Raw genomic sequence first — 20414 nt, 5'->3', positions numbered from 1 at the left:
GGTGGACTCCTGTTGACATCGCTGCAGGATTCCCATGGTCATAGATGGTGGATTCCAGTGGGCATCGCTGGCTAACTTCTGTGACCATCGTTGGACGTCGCTGATAGATTTTTGTGGACAATTGCTGGTGGATTCCTTTGGGCATCGCAGGAAGATTCCTGTGTGTATCGCTGGCGGATTCCTGTGGGCATCGCTGGAGAATTCCTATGGGCATTGCTGGCGGATTACCGTGGACATCGCTAGTGAATTACTGTGGGCACCTCTGACGGATTCTTATGATTTCGTTGTTGGATTCCTGCGGGCATGACAGTCCTATTGACATCGTTCGGGCATCGCATGCAGATTCTTGTGGGCATCGCTGGTGTATTCCGGTGGGCATCGCTGGCAGGCTCCTATTGGCATCGCGGGTGGATTCCTGTGAGCATTCTTGTGGACAACATTGTGGACAATCTTGTGCGAAACATGGTGTGTATCAGTGGAGAACACTCAACGGCTGCAGGTGTTCATTAACAGATGCCTGCGGTATATAATTCGGGCCTGGTGGCCTCACAACTGGATCTCAAACAACGAGCTCCATCGTCGTTGTCACCAGAGGCCGATAGCAACTGAAATTCGGGATCGGAAGTGGGGCTGGGTCGGCCACACTCTACGTAGGGGCGGAAACGAAATCTGTAAGCAAGCATTAGACTGGAACCCAGCGGGACATCGCAGCAGAGGCTCATGGCGGCGAAGCCTCAATAAAGAAATAAAAGAAGTCGACCGAAATCTAACCTGGCAACCGGTTAAAGCGATAGCCGGGCATCGCTCAGGATGGAGATCTTTCAAGTCGGCCCTTTGCACCACCGGAGGTGTACAGGATCCATAAGTAAGTAAGTAAATTCTTGTGGACATCACTGGCGAATTCATGTGAGCATCGGTTGCAGATTCCGGTGGGGGATTCCTGTGAAAATCTCTGGATTCTTGTTGGATTCGTTGGTGGATCCCACTGGGCGACGCTGGTGGATTCTTGTGGCAATCATTAATAAATTCTTGTGGACATCGATGGAGGATTCCTGTGGGTGTCGCGAAGGAATCCCCCAGAATCCCCGAAGGAATCACCCATGGATTTCTGAAGAATTCTCCAGGATTTCCGAAGAAATTCCCCTAGGCTTTCCTCCACGGTTTCTGAATGAATGACCCCCAGATTCCCAAAGGAATCCCTACAGTTTCCTAAAGAAATTCCCTTATGATTCCCGAAGGAATATTCCAAGGATTCCCGGAGGAATATCTTTAAGATCTACGAAGAAATCCCGCCAGGATTTCTGAAGAAATCCATCCCGAATTCCCGAAGGTATGCCATAAGAATTTCTGAAGGAATTCCTCCAAAATTCTAGATAAAGTTATTCCAAAATTTTCGAAGGAATTAGTTCGAAATTCCGAAAGAAACCCCCAGGATTTCGAAAAAAATGCCTTCAGGATTCTTGAAAAAAAATCCTTCAGGATTCCCAGAAGAATCCATCCAGGTTTCCAGAAGGAATTCCTTTAGGATTCCAGTAGGGATCCCTCCAGCGTTCCCGAAGGAAACCCTCCAGAATTCCAGAAAGAATCCCTCAAGATTTCCTGAAGAAATACCTCCAGGTTTCCCGAAGTAATCATTCTAGAATTCTCGAAGAAATCCCTCAAGGATTCCCGTAGGAATCTTTTAAAAATTCCCGAAAGAATCTCTCTAGAATGCCCGCAGGAATTCCTTCAAGAGTTCTGATGAATGAAGGTGCAGTAGGTGGCAGACCCCCTGTGCAACTGGACATAGCCTCAGATTTCGTCCTCTGGACTCAAGTGAAAACACCAGCTTCGTCCCTCACCGTTTATGAGAAAGAAATATCCCAGTACTTTTTCAGCTGTTTTCGATGCATTGTGTGATGCATATCCAAATGATTGTAGCCAGGATTGTTCATTATTACTTCAATTCGTTATTGAGCAAACTCGAATCGACGCTCGTTTTCTTTATCTGCAATTGCTAATATTTAGTTCAGTAGTTGATTTTCGATCACAACATTCAAAGGACGAATTCCTATTCTGATCACCAAATCATCGTTGAATATAAGTTCAATGAGTTTAGATAGTGGTGCAACATCAAATGCAGTATTATTCTGCTTTAACTCGAATGTCCTTTAACTGAGTCCATATGTGGTATTATGGTTGTATGACAATGCGGAATGCAATTCCGCGGAATGTGACATTTCCCGGAAAATCAATTCACGGAACGTATTCCGTGTATGGTAGAAAATCGGAAACATGTTTTCAATAAAATTAAAATATCTGCAGTTATCAGACGTCGCATTTTATTTAGATTAGTGCGCATGATGCGCACTACTAATAACATAATTCGAATTGTCGCGACTCGCGTCACAGCGCGAGTGCTCAATCGCGCGGTCCGGTTTAGTGGCGGCGCGACAATACATTGCGCAGAAATTAACCATTCGTGGAATGACATACCGCGGAATGACCGCGCATTTGCCCGGTATATTGAAACATATTTATATTGGCCTTCTATACATGAACTCGTTCTCCCGATCATAACAAAAACTGGTTCTGCTTTTTCAAAATGCACAAAATAATAGCTTATTCAATTTTTCTGCAAAATGGGTCATTCCGAGTAATGTTGTTCCGCGAAATGCATCATTTCGCGCAATGTCACACTCCGGGACATGGGTTCCTCCCGCATGGTGGGACTCCGCGAAATGGAATACTGCGGAATGGCATTACACAATTTGTCATACAATCGGTATTATCACTATCAGCTTGTGGGGGAATTTCAACTATTCCGGGTCGTTTGGACTGAGCATTACTTGAACATTATCGGATCTAAGCAGATTTAGGGCCGATGTCCACGTAGCGGTTTTTTTAAGCTGCGTTAACACCGCGTCCACACAAGGTACCCAGCATCAAATAGAGTAATGCACACGTATACGTGTGCGGTGTGCATGACTACATTTGATGCTGGGTACCTTGCGTAGACGCGGCGATAACGTAGCTTGTAAAACCGCTACGTGGGCGTTGGCCCTTATGGTACAAACAATATCACGGGATGAAAATGTGTGATTAGTGTCCCCTTCTTGGAAGAAAGCAGTCGCTGTGTATCTTCCGAATTGGTATGACGGAACCAAATCACACTCAATGTCGTCCACCACCTTCAACGGAGTGTTATCCGGATGCGTGGAGTTCCAATTCCGACAGATCCTTCAAGAAGTCATTCGAAGGTAGCGTGTTGATCCTTTCCAGCGTGCGCGATATAGCTCTCAACTTCTCGGCAGAAAATCGCAGCTGTGTTTGGAGCCTTTTTTTCCGAATACTCGTCTGGCGAGTCACCTTCAGCTTAGACGACTCGGAAACAACGTCGATTTTTCTGAGGACAACGGCTCCTTCTTTCTCTAGCAGTTCCAAATTTCATTGACAGATCGCAGGTTTGCTCGCCCAGCGCTTCAACAGACTTTTTCGCCTGATTCCAGCTCGGACATCTTCTCCCGATAGACGATGGAAAAATTATCGATTTGGTGCAGTTCGTGCGGCTGGCCTTCGTCGATACAGAGCCCGCAAATGGTCACGCTACAATTTGTACAGAAAAGTTTGCAATCCCTGTCGTGGGACGGACAAATTGCTCAAGCGGGTTCGGTACCGCTCGATTAGTCATCGGGTTCAGATTTATTCACGGTGAAATTGTCCGTTGTCTGAACTGCGAGGGTAGCTTTAATAGCGGTGACACATTTCGGACAGGTTCGGTCATTCAGGGCTCTTCCGTTCTCCTTGGCGGCCAAATTGAACAGTTTCGCAATGTCGCACCTACCATTGAAGCAGGTGGCGCAGCGAATTTGCCACTACGTAGTGCAGGAAATGGACAAAGTGGATCGGTTACAAGTTTTAATTGACGCAAATGGGATTCGGCCATCCACTGAAATTCAAAACGGTTAAAATTAAAATATTTTTTTTTATTTTATAGGAAAATATGTTTGAAAGATTTAATTGAAATTTCTTCCGATTGGTAAGCTTACCTAATCAAAACTTGCGGCATCGATGCCGGGACGCTGGAGACATTCTTCCGAACATTCGGAATCAGCTGAGTGTTCACGAATGGGGCTTGAACTTTGCGACTCACGTCATGCTGCTCCTGCTTCCAGGATGGTTTTTCTCGGTAGGTCCTCGGTACTGGTGCGTCGAATCCACCGAAATACTCATGTACCGAACGCTGATAAGACCGGTAGTCCTCTACGGGCACGAAACTTGGACCATGCTCGAAGAGGAATTGCAAGCACTCGGAGTGCTTAGGACAACTTTTGGCGGTGTGCAAGAGGACGGTGTGTGTCGGCTCGTCCAGTTCTACGGCGAACCCAGTATCCAGAAGGTAACCAAAGCCGGAAAAGTACGTTGGACAGGGCATGTTGCAAGAATGCCGGACAGCAACCCTGCGAAGATGGTGTTCGCTTCCGATCCGGCAGGCACACGAAGGCGTGGAACGCAGCGAGCGAGGTGGGCGGACCAGGTGCAGAATGAGCGAGCGTGTGGCGCAATCGAGGATGGAGAAATGTGGCCGCGGACCGTGTATTGTGGCGTCAAATGGTTGATCCAGTGTTATCTGTTTAGATGTAAGCTAAATAAATGAAAATGAATCTATCATATTTAAAAATAAAAAAAAAACTTACCTTGCACTTCACAACATTTTTTGCGATGATGATCGACACGAAAATTTTGACAGATGTATGGTCCAATGCACCGAATGAACACAATGACGTTTGAGACGGGCGCTGTTTACTAAAAATGAACACTTGCATGAACTCGATGAATGAAAAAGTATTCATTCTAAGTAAACAGCGCCCGTCTCAAACGTCAATGATGAACTCGGTGCATTGGACCATAGACCTGTGCAGGAGTTCATGAAATTCACTCACTCGATGGATTTTGACATTTGAGCGGGTCGTCTTCTCGAACAAAAGTTCATTTTGCGTTCATTATGCGACCCGCTCAAACGTCATAATTTCTTGGGGGAGTTCATTTTGCGTTAGTCTATTGCGTATACACTGAAACGAAAGCATGGGCGGGATTTTACTGCGATCAAGCGAGATATAACAAAAGATTTCAAAAAAAAATCAAAAGATTTCAAATGATTCGAAAAGATTCTGAAAAACTCGAAAATGAAAACGAATCAAATGATTCAAGTGTCTATCCCCCTGCGCCGCGCAGTGTATCATATCCAGAAAATCTGACAATAAAATATCTTTTCTTCAGTCCCCTGATTGAATCAAAGAGCATAGTGGAGCATACTTCAAAGTCTTTTGTGTGTAAACTTTTTTAGCAGTGTACAGTATATAAAATTAAGTTAGGGGTGTTCAATACGCGAAATTATTAGGTTTTTCGATTTAAAATAGTTCCCGTGCATCAAAATTCACGAAGTTTTGAATTTAGGCTCAGTCTGAATAATAGATTCAATATATGTCATCATCTAAATCCTTCTAAAAACCCCAGCGACAATAAAAAAAATAGACAAACATTTAAAAAAAATTTACGATAGCATCTCTTCACACCTTCCCTAAAATCTGCAACGTAATTTCTGCACGCTCCATTTCTGTGGATAATCGATTAATAATTTTTTCAGTATCTGGCATCCCTAGTCGTTTCCGTTTTCGTTTTTTTTTAAATATTTTGCTTAAACAAATTTTTAGAGAGTTTAGACTAAATTTTAACATACATAATATATTAACATATAGTGAAACGACATCCTCTCCTGCCGATTACATCCCCCAGTTGCTGCAAAGTTCAGAGCCCCAGCATGGAAGAATCGCTGCAACAATTTTTCCGCCTCTTGAAGAACCAATCCCTGCCGCGGGAAGTGTTCATGGAAGTGGATTACATCTCGAAACAACTGGAAGCGAATCCTCTGTTGCTAACCGGAGACGTTCAAATAATCCTGAAACACCTGGAAAGCAATGCCGAAAGTTTCTTCACCCCGGAGGCGCAGAAGTGCACTATCCGGGCGGCAGGCCTGCGTCAAGAAGGCAACCGCCTGTACGAAAGGAAGCAATTTCTCAAAAGTTTGGAGAAATACAACGAAAGCATCTGCATGGCACCGAATAATTCGGCGAACTTGGGCATCGGATATGCTAATCGGTGGGACTATAAACATGGGGTGTTAGATGTTTTAAATTATTACTTATATCTTTAAATTATTACTTATATCTTTAGCTAATTTATCCATAAATTACAGTCATCATACATGACTGGAAATTAAAAAGATTTTGCATACCACACGTGACCATTTTGTATGAAAACCGACTAGACTTATTTCGATTAGCTAAATACCTTATCAAATGCGTTGAATATTATATTTATTGCAGGTCGGCGGTATACTACGAAATGAAAATGTACGGATTAGCCATCGCCAACATTGAATTGGCGCTAAAACATCACTATCCACAGCATCTGAAACCAAATCTTTACGACAGAGAATTCAACTGTCGGCTAAAGCATGATAAAACTGACTTTTCATGGAACCGTTCCGAATATGTTAGATTGATTGGAATATTCGATGTTGTCCCGAAGCCTTCTCTCACGCACTTGGCAAAGGGAATTGTCAATCAGGAGCTCCCAACCGGAGATCGCGCTATGGTAGCAGAGAAAGATTTTGCCGCTGGCGAATGTATTCTGCAGGAGAGCCCGCTGATTGGAAGTGTTGGCTGGGATAAACGATTTACGCGATGTAACTTCTGTTTTTCCGCCAACCTGTTAAATCTGATCCCGTGTTCCAGTTGTACATCGGTGATGTTCTGCAACGAACTGTGCATGAAGGCAGGCCAAAGACAGCACCGCTTTGAGTGTGGATCATCGACGAACATGAGCCGGTTTTACGAAAAGTGGATAGGCCCCAGGCTATTCTTCCATGGTTTGTCGCTGTTCGAATGCGACTTCGGAAAGATGATGACCTTTTGTCGAGAGAATCGCGGAAGCGGGACCCTTTTCTCCACGCTGGATTATTCCAAATACGATCCGAAGGAAGAATTTCGAATGTTTTTGAGGACCAGAGTTGAACATCCATCGTACGAACGGCTGGGATCAACGATTCAGAATTTTTTCGCCGTATTGTTTTTTAAAATGTATCTAAACGTACCGTTGGTCCGATCGCTTGTCGCTAATAAGGCGCAGGAGAACTTTATGTTGCAATGTTTCCTGGACTTTATGCACATCACGCAAAGGTTATTTGTGTCTCGATCGCATGAAGGCTTTCTGTATCCGGTTGCCTCGGATTTTGGACAATCGTGCGATCCCAATGCGATCGTCTTGGGATCTGGAAGATATATGCAGATGATTGTGTTACGTCCCATCCGCCGTGGCGAGCAGATCGTAATCTCCTATGATGGTAAGTTGTGCTACCAACGCCGAGTGGATTTCAACTGTCGCCTTCTTACACTGAAGTTGACTTGTAGTTGTATTGTTTGTAACGAATCCGCGGGGCAGCAGCTCTGGTGGGAAAAATACAAACAGCCATGTTCCATCGATCGGGATTGCTTGTTGGCGATGCAGCGGATTGCAAGCAACGAAGATTTACCGAGAGTCGAAAGAATCAACGCAATGCAACAATTCGTTCAGAAACATGGTTCAAACCATCCACAGAAGGACTTTGCCAAAGTGGTTGAGCGGTACCGGGATGAACTGGTTGATTCTTTCAGGTTCCTGTCAATGGTTACGGACTATTGTTATGCGACGGCAGATTATTGATATTTTTTTAGAATAAGTGCAACATGTGAAAATGTTTTTTTCTAAGATTATTCTACATTTGTGACGATTTGAATTCAGATTAAACTAATGCAACATAAAAAAGAGCGTTGTGAAGGAATTTGCGAAACAACAACCATTGTATTGTCTTCACTTCATACAACCGGGGAAACGTTCCATGAATACTGCCCGAGTCCTCTTTATACAACAGTGCTCCTTCCTCTAACTGGGGAATTAAAACCTGACCGGCCTTTTTCATGTACTGACGGGTTTTCCATTACTTTCAAGAGAAATATAAATAACTTACTTGGAACATGCATGCTGCCGGAGAAGTGTTAACAAAAGAACATTGAACAATTGGGAAGCAATTCAAATCCAGGAACGTTCTCACTCAATGAATAACTTCAGCTGGTTCACCGTTTCTGTGTAAACCGTTTATTGGATTCTACCAGATAAATTTCCTCCCTTCAACATGACACTTCCATGTTCTTAATGTATGCGTTCTTCCCTCTGTGTATGCGCGGGATCACTTTGTTTGCACTTCCAACGGAAATTATTTTAAACAATAAGAATTACAGGATCGTAGGGCTTAGGCGACCAGGGCCGAGGCGGTGCTGGATTCGTACTTCCAGTTGGGCGGCAGGACAGCCTTAATCTTGTAGTACCGGGCCAATCGGTGGATGCGGGACTCAATCAGAATCAGACGGAACTTGCTGTCGATGTCCTTGCGGTTGCGCTCCAAATGCTTGCGGATCGAGACGGCCTTCTTGATCAGGAAGTACAGATCCTCCGGAATGTCGGGCTTCAGGCCGACGGCCTTCATGATACGCAGGACCTAAAAATGCATAAAACAGATTCATTAGAGAACGATTAAATCGATGTAAACAACTTTTTGAACTTCCAGATCAACATCAACAAATCGACGGAAGCGCCTCTATAAGGAACGGCCCGAACTAATTTTGTGTGTCCTAACCTTTCTTCGCAGTCCGGAAGTCGCTGTTTACAATCAACTTTCCGAACACTTTTCCCACAAAGATTCCGACCCGCAATGGATTCCAGCCAGCACCAGACACCTACCTTGTTGCCATTGACGAAGCGGACCTGGGCAACACCGTGCGAATCGCGCAGGATGATGCCAATCTGCGAGGGCGTCATGCCCTTCTTGCCGAGTTTCTTGATCTGCTCGGCGACGTCATCGGCGTTCAGCTTCAGCCACGACGGCACGGAACGGCGGTACGGAAGCGCCGACTGGGAAATACCCTTACCGGGAGCGTGCATACGACCCATTTTCGCTGGTTTGGTTCTGTTTCACGGAAACAAACGACGGAACACCGAGAAAACGCGTGCTAGCTCAACGAGGTTACACGGGAAAAGAGTGAAGTTTGACACAGGCTGTCAGCTGTCAGTTTGACAGAACTGGGGGAAAATGGCTCCTTTTTGGTTGTCGGAGTGCTCGTAGGGGTGCGTGTTTGTCGGAGTGTACACGGAACTGCGAAACCACTCACTTTATAGAGATGAGTGACGTTTAACGCTCGCACACACGGAGAAAAAAATATGGTAACTTCAACCAAATTTTAGTTAATTTCAAACAAATTTTTGGTTGAAATATGCACAAGCAAAATTTTAGTTTGAATCAACCATCAACGTTGGTTGAAACAACCTAAGATTTAAAGCTGAATGATTTAGGGTTGTGCAGTTAACTTCAACAAAATTTTGTTTGAAACAACCATGAACTTGGTTGTTTGAAATGACAGCTGAAGCAACAAACATGGGATATGGTTGTTTCCAACTAGGAAAAACTGTTTGTAATAAACAAAATTCTATTTGAAACAAACAAAATTTTAGTTGCAAATACCTACTGTTTTCTTGTTTGCTTCGTATTTTCAATAGAATTTCAATAATAAGAAAGCATGAATGGTTATTTTTATAATATAAAAGGAACATTTAATAAATAATTAAATAAAATTATACATAAAATTGTATACAACATCAATCAACACATTTAATTTCTTGTGGGGTCTGTTTCTGAAGCTAAAACGGTGCCATTCCGGTTAGCAATTTTACCGGGTCATCAAGCGGAAAGTTTCTTTGAAAAAAATTTGTTTGATCTGAAATCGAAAGGGGCAACATTGTAAAAATATTGTTTAAATATCAGACATTTATTGGTCCTACCTTTCGGAACAAACTTTAACAAAAACCACTTTGATCGGGACTCAGGAGATATGTTTTTTACGACAGTCATACGGGGTGTTATTTTGTAGCACTGATAGGTACTCATGGCTCCTGAAATAAACAAGAACGGCACTTTGTTGCATTGTTGCATATTGACGAGAAATGAACCAATTTGGATGCTCACCTTTTGGATATTAGGTCTCGTCAGGACCAAGAAAACAAAAACAAAAATGGAGGTGAAGCAATAAACTCAACGTAAAATTTTCACTAACAACCATCTTATTTATGTTTTAGACAACATAAAATATTGTTGAAACAACCATAGATATTAGTTTGAGACAAACAAAACACTAGTTTCAAACAATCATTTTCTTTGGGTTGTTGTGAACTGAAATAACTGTTTGATTTAAAGTAAAACGTTATCTTGAAGCAACAAATATTTTGTTAAAAACAACCATAATTTTAGTTTGAATTTCAACCAACAAAATGGTTGTTTTAAACTAAACAAATTATTCTGCGTGCACTGATGTACAAATCGGCATGTGTAAATACACACCGAAAAAATTCTTTATATTGAATATATTTGTCGCACACATAAATTTTTGCAATTTGGCGACCCAAATATATGCAATTTGTACCCACACATAAATTCAATAACTGCATATTAGAGACCACACATACATTTTATTTGATTATAGATTATATTTGTACTTTGCGTGGAGAGTGGTTATGTGTGCACTAATTAGAATCATGAATTAAATTAATGGATTTTTGCCAATAAAAATGTGTGGAATTTTTGTAGTGCATGTTTGTTTTCCTTCTGCTCATAACCTCAAAATTGATCGAGTCAACACGATGGTTGCGAAGGAGTCAAAAAATATATGGAAATATACTCATTTTTACCCAAACTTTGCTGAGTAGCACCATCAAGGAGTGTTTGTTTTCCTTTTATCGCCACTCACACATTCGGACGTGAGAATCTCAATGCACTCAAATCAAATCAAAACTTTATTTATGGATTATATTTCTTTTGGTGGCTTTTATCCGGATCTCATGCTGGCTAGATATTGTCGGCGTAGCACCAAGTTAGAATTCGGAAGTCGGGACTTCCAAACCGAACTTTCTTCCGAAGTTTTATTTGTCAAACTAATTGATGCGTTGTTTAGCGCATCTTTAGGCGAAACCAGCGCACTACTTCCGAAGTTGGGAAAGTTGCCTGTACCTGGAGATAAATCCGAGTTCGGTATAAAAAGCGGTCTAACTTTATTCCGGATAGACAATAGAATCTATAGATGAGCGAAAGCATGGCTGAGTCGATTTTTTTGCCCGTGGACACGCGCATATGACGTCACAGCCCTTAACGTTTTCATTGAAATCGTGACGGCATGCTCGTTTGGAGACACGTTTGACAGTTCGTTTGGAGACACAAGATTTATCTTCGCTCATTAGGGTCTCGCCGACATTTCTCACCAACACGAACGCAGGTTCGTGGTTGCAAACAATCCCATTTGATTTTGCCGTGACAGCTACTCGTGGTTGCAAACAAACCGAGTAAAAGTGTGAGTGAAACGTGTGTGTACGTACACGATCGCTGAAAGCCTAATTTATATATTTCACTAGGGCGATTCAAGTATGACGTCCACCACTTTTTGGGATTTCTAGACCCCCTCCCCCCCTCTGTCACGCTTTTTTGTATACCTAGTATATGTACTGTCACAAAGTCTCAGACCCCCTCCCCCCCTTAAACCTGTGACATCATTATTGAGCCACCCCCTATCTATAATGCTGGCTATTTTTGCATATACGTTCGCGTCTGCTGCTGACAGCGGAGGGTAGGAAACCAATCACTGTATGTGATTCATTGATAGTTCTTCTGTGGAAGTGACAGCGTCGGATTTGAACGGTTTGCTCAGCGGTTGTAAACAAGTGCAGTCCCGGCAGTGTCACACGAAAAGGCCTATTGACAGTTCTTCTATGAAAGTGACAGCTTCGGACTTGCACGGTCGTTCAGCGGTTGTAAACAATTTCAGTCTCGGCAGTGTCACATGAAAAGGCCTATATTTACTACTTATTTATGATAAACTTGGAATGCTCCATAACCTGAGACCGCCAAACGTCACTCTTCTAAATTTATTTATTATTCCCCTTTTGTTTTAACCGTGTAAACTCCGACAAATCTACAGCGTTGTTCAACCCAGCCCTGCATTTTTAATCGATTTAACTGTCAAAATAAAACGTCAATGTCACCGCTGTTTGATCGCCTTTTCGATCAAAAAAAGGTTCTTCGCGACGACGATGATCGTTTTCGTTTATCGCCGTCGCTTCGTTCGTCCGTCTTGCGTGTCTGGCCTGTCGAGGCTCTTCTGCTGATGCAAAATAAAATTATTATAATAAATACAATCATAATGGTTTCCCGTCGCCGTTCGAATATCTAAATCGAGTGAAGAAAAGTCAGAAAAATTCATCGTCTTCCTCCGTCGCGAATTTCTATTATCGGGTTCAGCAGATTGTGTTTTTTTTTGTGTGGTTGGCTGGAAAATAGTGAGTCGTCGTCGTCGGGTTTGAGGTCCGTCGTCGTTTGTGCCTGGTGAAAATTTCCGTCTTGGATGTTCAATTTCCCCTGGGAGGAAGACAAGTAGGCCTTGGTGTTCGATTCCCTTCGCGACGTCTGCTGCTGTCAGATTCCGAATTCTGGTCTATGAAAAGTTGTGAATCATTTACGAGGCGTTTTGAAGAGCTCCAGTTCGCTATAGAAAGTGCATCGCGATTAATCAAGGGTGAAGGAAAATCGCGATGAAAAAATAGCACAAGTGGTTGTTGTTGGGAAGTGGCAATAAGTGAAATTATGCACGTAGTGTCTGAGACCATCCACCGCACATTGGTGTGGAGAAAATGAAGCCAACGATGGACACAGATTAGGGGATCAGGCGGATGACGTTTTGCGACCGTCCGTCGTCCCTGGAGCTGGAACCAGTGACGCAAGTATGAGCGTATTTTGTCCAAACGAGTCGAGTATTATCGCCGTCTTAGGAGTAGTAGCAAACGTAGAAGAAGCACCACCACTAATTGGGATTAGAGGAAGCAAAGTCGGAAGAATCGGGAAGAAAAAGCAGAGGGCAACGGCACCATGTCTGGGAATAATGCAGACGAAACGGGCTCCGGGTCTTCCTCGTCGGGTGTGACCGTCAGGGCGGAGGAAGGGCAACTGTTCTCGAGTGGTCTTGAGAGCCATGATATGGGGGCGGCCACGGTTGTGGGCGAAAGAGCACTGGTAGGAATTGAAGACTGCAGCGAGGGAGGAGCAATAAAAAGGATTGTCGCTGCCGCCGAGCTGCAGGTCAAGGACGAACTGGAACGGGCGTGCTCGTCGCTACCGCCGCTGGTGTATGATGGAAAGGTAAGTTTTTTTAGACTGTATGTACATATAACGAAGCGGTTTCGCTCTATTGCTGATAAGGAATTAACGAGGAATTTAATACATATTTGCGGTCATTTGAACAATTGGAATAACTTTTAATTATTTGAGGATTAAATGTACCGGGGCACCGAAACGCTATATTTTTACTGTCAAATTGTTTTCTTCAACAGTTGTTTTAATTTTTAGGCTTCCACAGTAGTGCTGTCCAATGAGAGCTTGAAGTAGCTCGAAGTTTCTCCCTGTCCTACTCATGCCCATTTGTTGACAAAAAAGAACGAGCAGGACGGGAACAACTTCGAGCTACTTCGAGCTGCTCATTGGACAGCACTAGTATGTGCACGGTTGCCTTAGGAGGACATTTTTTATAACTTTGCCTATGGAAAAATGTTGAATATAATGGACGAAGTTTGATTCAGTTTTGATTTTGAATGATGCCAAATAGACTAGGGAGGGTCTGATTAGGCACATCATAGAAGATGTTGCTTTTATAAATCGTCAGATATTAAAAAAAAATCAAGGAAATCACAAACATCCGCTTGCCCGTAGTCTGAATCAAATTAATTCCTTTGCTGAGAACCTTTTACTGAATTGTATTCCGTTATCTAATACTGTCATGTTTGTGGATTGTGTGGATGTGGATTTGGCTTCAGGGTTTAATAAACCCCTGTCAGGATTCCAAAAGAAGTCTTGCTTGGTGACTCCGCATTAGCGCAGGCTCTACACGGAAGTACACATTGGACCACTTATTCTGTCCTTTGTGCAGCTGTCTAAGATTCTTTTTGCTGTACCTCTGAAGAAACGACAATCCTTTCAACAAACATCACGAATTTGTCGATGAGCTGAAGTTCATCAAGATGGGTGTAGTTTTTTGTTTTATAGCAGCATCGGTGAGCAGGTTCACATTCAATTTTCTGTCGTTTGGAAGGAAGCTTGTCCCTTGCTTGAGCGTCGCGTACTTCTGCGTCTCATGTTTAACGTCAGTCAGTGGTATGTTCCCTATGGTGTTTTAATTTCGTTCCCTACACGTACGACAGCTTAGTCTTTATCCAACCTGCCTTTATTTATTTATTTAAAGTCTACATCAACAGACTACTTATGTCCTGATGATGGTAAAAAAATATAATCATACATATCGTCTAAAACTTTTTAAAAATGGACACAAACACTAAAACAGCTATCTATTGCAATGTGAAAAATTCTTTGAATCTTCAACGCAGCGTCTGACGAGGCAGGTTGAAGTCGAATATTGTAGAAACCCTGTTGAATATACGCTGTAATCGTAATCGACGAGATTCTGGTAGATGCGATTGACCGTGAACCAAACCGCGGGCTGTTATGGCAGCCTATAACCATGGAGCACCTAAACGACTTCGAATTGGCAGATGACGTTGCACTCCTCGCGCAACGGCGCTCTGATATGCAGAGTAAGCTCAACAACCTTGCCGAGCGCTCCTCTTTGGCAGGTGTAGTCATTAACGTCAACAAAATCAAATCGTTGGATGTAAACACGGTGACCCCTTCCAGTTTCACAGTAGCCGGGCAATAAGTGGAGAATGTTTCCAATATCTTGGTAGCCAAATGGCGTCAGACGGCGGTACCAAGATCGACATAGGCGCACGGATCAAGAAAGCTGCCTTTGCGAGTTTAAGAAATATCTGGAAAAACAGGCAGATAAGTGAACGCACCAAAATACGAATTTTCAACTCTAACGTGAAATCTGTGCTGGTATACGCTAGCGAAACATGGTGTGTATCAGTAGAGAACACTCAACGACTGCAGGTGTTCATCAACAGATGCCTACGGTATATAATTCGGGCCTAGTGGCCCCACAACTGGATCTCAAAAAACGAGCTCCATCGTCGTTTTCACCAGAGGCCGATAGCAATAGAAATTCGGGATCGGAAGTGGGGCTGGGTCGGCCACACTCTACGTAGGGGCGGAAACGAAATCTGTAAACAAGCACTAGACTGGAACCTAGCAGGACATCGCAGCAGAGGCAGACCCAGAGGCTCATGGCGGCGAAGTCTCAATAAAGAAATAAAAGAAGTCGACCGAAATCTAACCTGGCAACAGGTTAAAGCGATAGCCGGGCAACGCTCAGGATGGAGATCTTTCAAGTCGGCCCTTTGCACGACCGGAGGTGTACAGGATCCATAAGTAAGTAAGTAAGATAATGATGTGAGTTCTTTTCTTTTCGGCAATACTTTTCTGATGCGTTACCTGTGACGATGAGTCGTAGCCACGCTTATATTGAGCTAGCTAGGCATTTATTGATAAACAATGTATTCAAGACATTCGTAGGAAATTGACTACTGGATTCACTGAGTAGAAGTTTTTCTTAAAACTAGGAACGTGGTGCCAGTATTATTTTGTTATGTCTCACTTCGAAGAGCCATACAAAAAACACACATTGTAATGATGGTATATGAACAATCTTATGACGGCTTCATTCTCGATAATTTTTACTAATAGTAGGGAATAGGCGTGATGAAACTTTACTTTACCACGCCTATTCCTATTACACTTTCTTATATTTGATAAAAAAAAACTTCTGGCTCAGTTTCTACGATGAAGCATTGGGCAACATGTTCCAGGTGAGTCGGATAATCTGCTACGGTCAATTAAATAGACGTCTAAATAGAATAAAAACTGGATAAATAATTCGACTCTGACAAGAAAATTACTTTAAACATTACTATTATATTTAAATTAATGCATGAGACCTCTCTGACTATTTATCAACGTAATTCCCTCTGATTCAGTTGCAACAGCGTCTTCTTGGACGACATGTTCCGTGTACGGCTGGCAAACTGCTGGAACTGGAATTATGCTACGGTATCATCAAATGGTGCCTGGTGCCGAGGTTTCTACTCTATTCAGAGTCCCGTCAGTAAATCTTCATAAAAAATGAATTCCTGGAAGAAGTATCTGGAATAATATCCAGAGGCTCTCCTGGAGAAATATCCGGAGAAACTTTTGGAGGAATATTCGAAAGAATTCTTGGATGATTATTTGGGCGAAATCCTGGAGGAATATTCGAAGGAATTTCAGGAGGTTCATCCGTGTGTAGAGGTGCAATGCACACCTTGTCACTAGCAACATTGGTCGCCGCACCCATATGTGACCTTTGTCTGTATGTTGCCAATCCCCGGAGTAGCGCAACTGACAGACACCGACTCGACGCCGTCGTCATTCTCGAAGAGCGAACCATAGAGCAACAAAGTGCTTATTAATTACCTCTGTAATTTTCTCTAAATAAAAGTTCACGTTAAAGTAATTGCGAGTGCTTTCTTATTACTTTTACTCCCGAATCCCTTCGCTGGTTTTCCACTGTGCTACCGTGATTGTCCGTCAATCCGGAGGAGTTTCTGAAGGAATATATGGAAAAATATTCGAAGGAATTACTGGAGGAACATCTGGAAAAATTCCTGGTGGAATATCCGGATTATTCCTTAAAGGAATATCCGGACGAATTTGTGGAGTAATATCCGGAAGTATTCCTGGACATATAGCTGGAGGAATATTAGAAAATTATTATTTGGTTTATTTGTCTTATTTGTCTCGTCCCTTTAAAGTATTTTATTTCAATTTATATATTTGGTAACTTCGTGTTTGCAAATGAGCATGGGCTATTTTCTAGCGTCAACCTAGATACAAAATTGATCGCTCTCATCGCTCCTTTCCTGCCGTGCATCACGAGAAAACATGCTGTTGGCTGCTCTCCCAAAAGGTACTTTTTGTTTATAATTTGGAAAACTTGGTTGAAGTAAAAAGACTTTCCTTCAAAATGTTATGTGATATTCTTTTTATTACACCAAAATGATCGTTGGAAAATTTCGTCAGTTTAGTTTTGCAAAATTTGGTTCTTTTATGCCTCAAATAATTGGAGTGTTGCATTGGAAGACCCCCAAGCAAACTCAGATAATCAGTAGATTCGCCCAATGTTAAATATCATCAAATTCGCTCAGTGTGGCTCACGCTTGGATTCGCGTTGGTAGCAAAAAGGAAGGTAAAAAAACGACGCCATTTTAGTAAGCGCGCTTGATTGGAAAACTAGATGTTCTAGAAGTTTGAATAATAAGTATAGTTTTAGTGAAGGAGAACTATAATGTAAGTTTATATATTCCATGTATCAACATTAGTAGTAAGTTTTTTTGTTGTTCTTAAATATAGCTTTGAAGCAACTCCAAGCAAAAAAAGAAGTAACGAGTTTGACTAAAAGAGCTCCTAACCTCCCAACAATCTTCAAAGATTATAACATCAAACATTGGGAAGATGTCAGCAAGTAGGAAGCAAACAGTGAACACCTCGGTGCAAGAGGAATTCAACTGCGTCGGATGCGACAAACCGGACAGTTCAGAAGACATGGTGGCATGCGACAAATGCGAAAAATGGTTTCATTATTCATGTGCACCAGTCAATGCGGCGACAGTACAGTCCGAGGAGTTCGTATGTGAAACCTGCAAGCTCAAAGTAGTTGCTCCTGGGAGCAAGCGGGGAAGCAGTGTGAAAAGCTCCTCATCATCGACAAGGTCAGAAGTGCTAGTTCTGAAACTGCAGCAGTTAGAAGAAGCTAAATCAATGCGGTTGAAACATGAGGAACTGCAGCGTTCCCTTCGTGAATCTCGTTTGAAGCTGTTGAGAGAAGAAGAAGAAGACCGACTTCGTAGCATTCAAGAAGAAGAAACTTATCTGTCCCAAAAACATGAACTGGAGCTAGCTCAGATGGAGGAATTGGATGAAGCCGGAAACCGAAGCCGTGTCAGCATACAGAGCGGTAAAAATAAGGTCGAAGAATGGATCAACAAGCAAAGTCAGTTTAGTGGAGAAGGAGCTGGTCTGGAGCATCAGTCGGCCGCTAAGCTGGATGCAACGTTGGAGGAGTTCTGTTCTTTGGATCCCATCGGCACTGAACACCATGTGGCGTGTCAACAAGAATCCAGTGAGTCTTCGAAGTCAGCCCATCATCAGATATATGAAGAAGGTAACGGGGTGCATTGGGATAGTAAAAATAAAGAAGCAATTAGATCAGTATGTCAGGCTTCCAAGGGGTTAGATAATCAACCGTCTCCGAGTAGTGTTAGTGGTCGTACAGAATATTTGTCGTTGCCTCCATCCGGAGGTAAGCTAGTGCAACAGGACTTCCACACGAACGCCTATAGTGTGTCGAAGTTGAGCCTAGCCGATAGGAGTTTTGAGCCTCATAGGACAGTAGCCATTACTAATAACAATATTCCATCAAATGTCAGTTGTGTACCAAGATTGAATATGTTTAATCCGTATTGCAACGGAAGTGCTTCTGCTAACAAAAATCGCCCAGCAGGCGAGAAACTAGTGCAACAGGATTTCCACACGAATGTCGATCGTGTGTCGAAACTGAGCCTAGCCGGTCGGATCGGCGATCCCGATTATGTGACTTCGCAAGGTGTAGATAGTACTCGCACCTTACATCCTATTGAGAAAAGACCATTCTCTGAGCAAGCTATTCAAGCACGATCGGTAGACTTGACTCGAGATAAAATCGCAGCTCGACAAGTGATGCCCAAGGAACTGCCTTCATTTGATGGTAACCCGGAAGATTGGCCCATTTTCCTGAGCTGCTACAAAATGACAACAGAGGCATGTGGTTATTCCGATGTAGAAAATCTCATGCGACTGCAACGAAGCCTTCGGGGACCTGCATTGGAGGCAGTCCGCAGTCGACTGTTAATCCCGTCTGCTGTACCATCCGTAATAAAAACATTGCAAATGATATTTGGAAAACCTGAACTTGTTGTGAACATGATGCTCAAGAGAGTACGAGAAGTTCCTGCTCCTAAACCCGAACGATTGGATATGCTGATTACATTCGGAATGGCCGTACAAAATTTTTGCGATCACCTTGAAGCAGCAGAGATGTCGTCGCACATGAGTAATCCAATATTGCTGCAAGAACTAATCGACAAACTACCAGCTGGATATAAGATGGATTGGGCGAGGTACCGGAAACAATATTCGAACATTAATCTCCGGACGGACGTTTGGTGACTTCATGGAGGTACTAGTTCTTGAAGCAAATTCTGTCACGAATCAAGTATTTCCTGAACTTAAAGTAATGCGAGATCATCCAGTTCAGAAATACAAGCCGTACACGAATGTGCACGATGTGAAACCTAACTGGCAAACGCAAGGTGATGATGGAGCAGCACAAGCCTTTTTATCATGCAGCGGGTGCAAGAATGGAGAACATGGCGTTGCAAATTGTGAATTATTCCAGAAGTTGATTATTCAAGACCGTTGGAGGATGGTGCACAAACTGAAACTATGCCGCCAATGCTTGGGCCGTCATTCCGGATCTTGCCAATTAGACTACATGGCACTAGTACTGCTATTGACACATATGCCATGTTAGACGACGGATCATCAGCAACGTTAATCGAAGAGGATTTGGCTGTCCAGCTTGGTGCTACAGGTGAGCTTGATCCGCTATGCTTGGTTTGGACAGCTCAAATGTCGAGGTCGGAGTCAAAGTCCAGGCGTGTAAACCTTGAGGTATCAGGTTGTCGCATGACAGACAGATACCCACTGTTCGACGTCCGCACGTCCTTAGCAAACACTTCAAACAAATCATTTGACAAAACAGTTTTGTCATTTGGAAGGATTACCAATCATGAATTACACGGATGTAGTTCCTCGAATCTTGATTGGTTCTAATAACGCTCATCTATTGGTGTCTTTGAGAAGTAGAGAAGGCCAGATTGGAGAGCCTGTTGCTGTTAAGTGTCGTCTTGGATGGTCCATATTTGGAGGCGGCACCAAGGATCGGCATTTCGTAAATTGTCACTCAGTATCGTTATGTAATTGTCAAGTCGACGAGGATTTACACCAACTGGTCAAGACATATTTTGCTGTTGACGCTGTTGGCACTGATATCGGTCGCCCTGAATCAGACGAGGAAAAGCGTGCTAAAGGTATTTTGGAAGCTACAACCGTGCGGGTATCCAACCGTTATGAAACCGGTCTACTATGGCGCTACGACGAATTCGAGTTTCCAAATAGTTTCGAAATGGCTCTCCGTAGATTGCAGTGCCTGGAAAGAAAATTG

General features: G+C 43.0%; 3 protein-coding genes across 4 annotated transcripts; 1 reads left to right on the top strand and 2 right to left on the bottom strand.

Annotated features, from left to right (window-relative positions):
- Window positions 1–883: 883 nt before the first annotated feature.
- On the bottom strand, window positions 884–4729 carry LOC134212523 (uncharacterized). Its single transcript, XM_062690484.1, has 3 exons — window positions 4677–4729; window positions 4029–4609; window positions 884–3928 (listed from the first exon to the last, which is right to left on the bottom strand). The coding sequence occupies exons 2-3, from the start codon at window positions 4412–4414 to the stop codon at window positions 3898–3900; spliced, it is 417 nt and encodes a 138-aa protein (XP_062546468.1). The 5' UTR covers window positions 4415–4609; window positions 4677–4729; the 3' UTR covers window positions 884–3897.
- Window positions 4730–5485: 756 nt separating this feature from the next.
- Window positions 5486–8298, top strand: LOC134206420 (uncharacterized). Of its 2 annotated transcripts, XM_062682138.1 has the most exons (3): window positions 5486–6138; window positions 6366–7384; window positions 7452–8298. In XM_062682138.1, the coding sequence occupies exons 1-3, from the start codon at window positions 5801–5803 to the stop codon at window positions 7757–7759; spliced, it is 1665 nt and encodes a 554-aa protein (XP_062538122.1). In that variant the 5' UTR covers window positions 5486–5800; the 3' UTR covers window positions 7760–8298. The 2 variants fall into 2 exon arrangements, with proteins under 2 accessions (XP_062538122.1, XP_062538121.1); XM_062682137.1 differs by having other exon boundaries at window positions 5487–6138; window positions 6366–8298.
- On the bottom strand, window positions 8153–9120 carry LOC134206421 (small ribosomal subunit protein uS15). Its single transcript, XM_062682139.1, has 2 exons — window positions 8818–9120; window positions 8153–8575 (listed from the first exon to the last, which is right to left on the bottom strand). The coding sequence occupies exons 1-2, from the start codon at window positions 9025–9027 to the stop codon at window positions 8330–8332; spliced, it is 456 nt and encodes a 151-aa protein (XP_062538123.1). The 5' UTR covers window positions 9028–9120; the 3' UTR covers window positions 8153–8329.
- Window positions 9121–20414: the final 11294 nt, after the last annotated feature.

Source organism: Armigeres subalbatus, chromosome 1 (assembly GCF_024139115.2).
Source record: "Armigeres subalbatus isolate Guangzhou_Male chromosome 1, GZ_Asu_2, whole genome shotgun sequence".
Lineage (NCBI taxonomy): Eukaryota > Metazoa > Arthropoda > Insecta > Diptera > Culicidae > Armigeres > Armigeres subalbatus.
The sequence above is the reverse complement of the archived record's forward strand: the minus strand, read 5'-3'. Positions and strand labels throughout refer to the sequence as shown.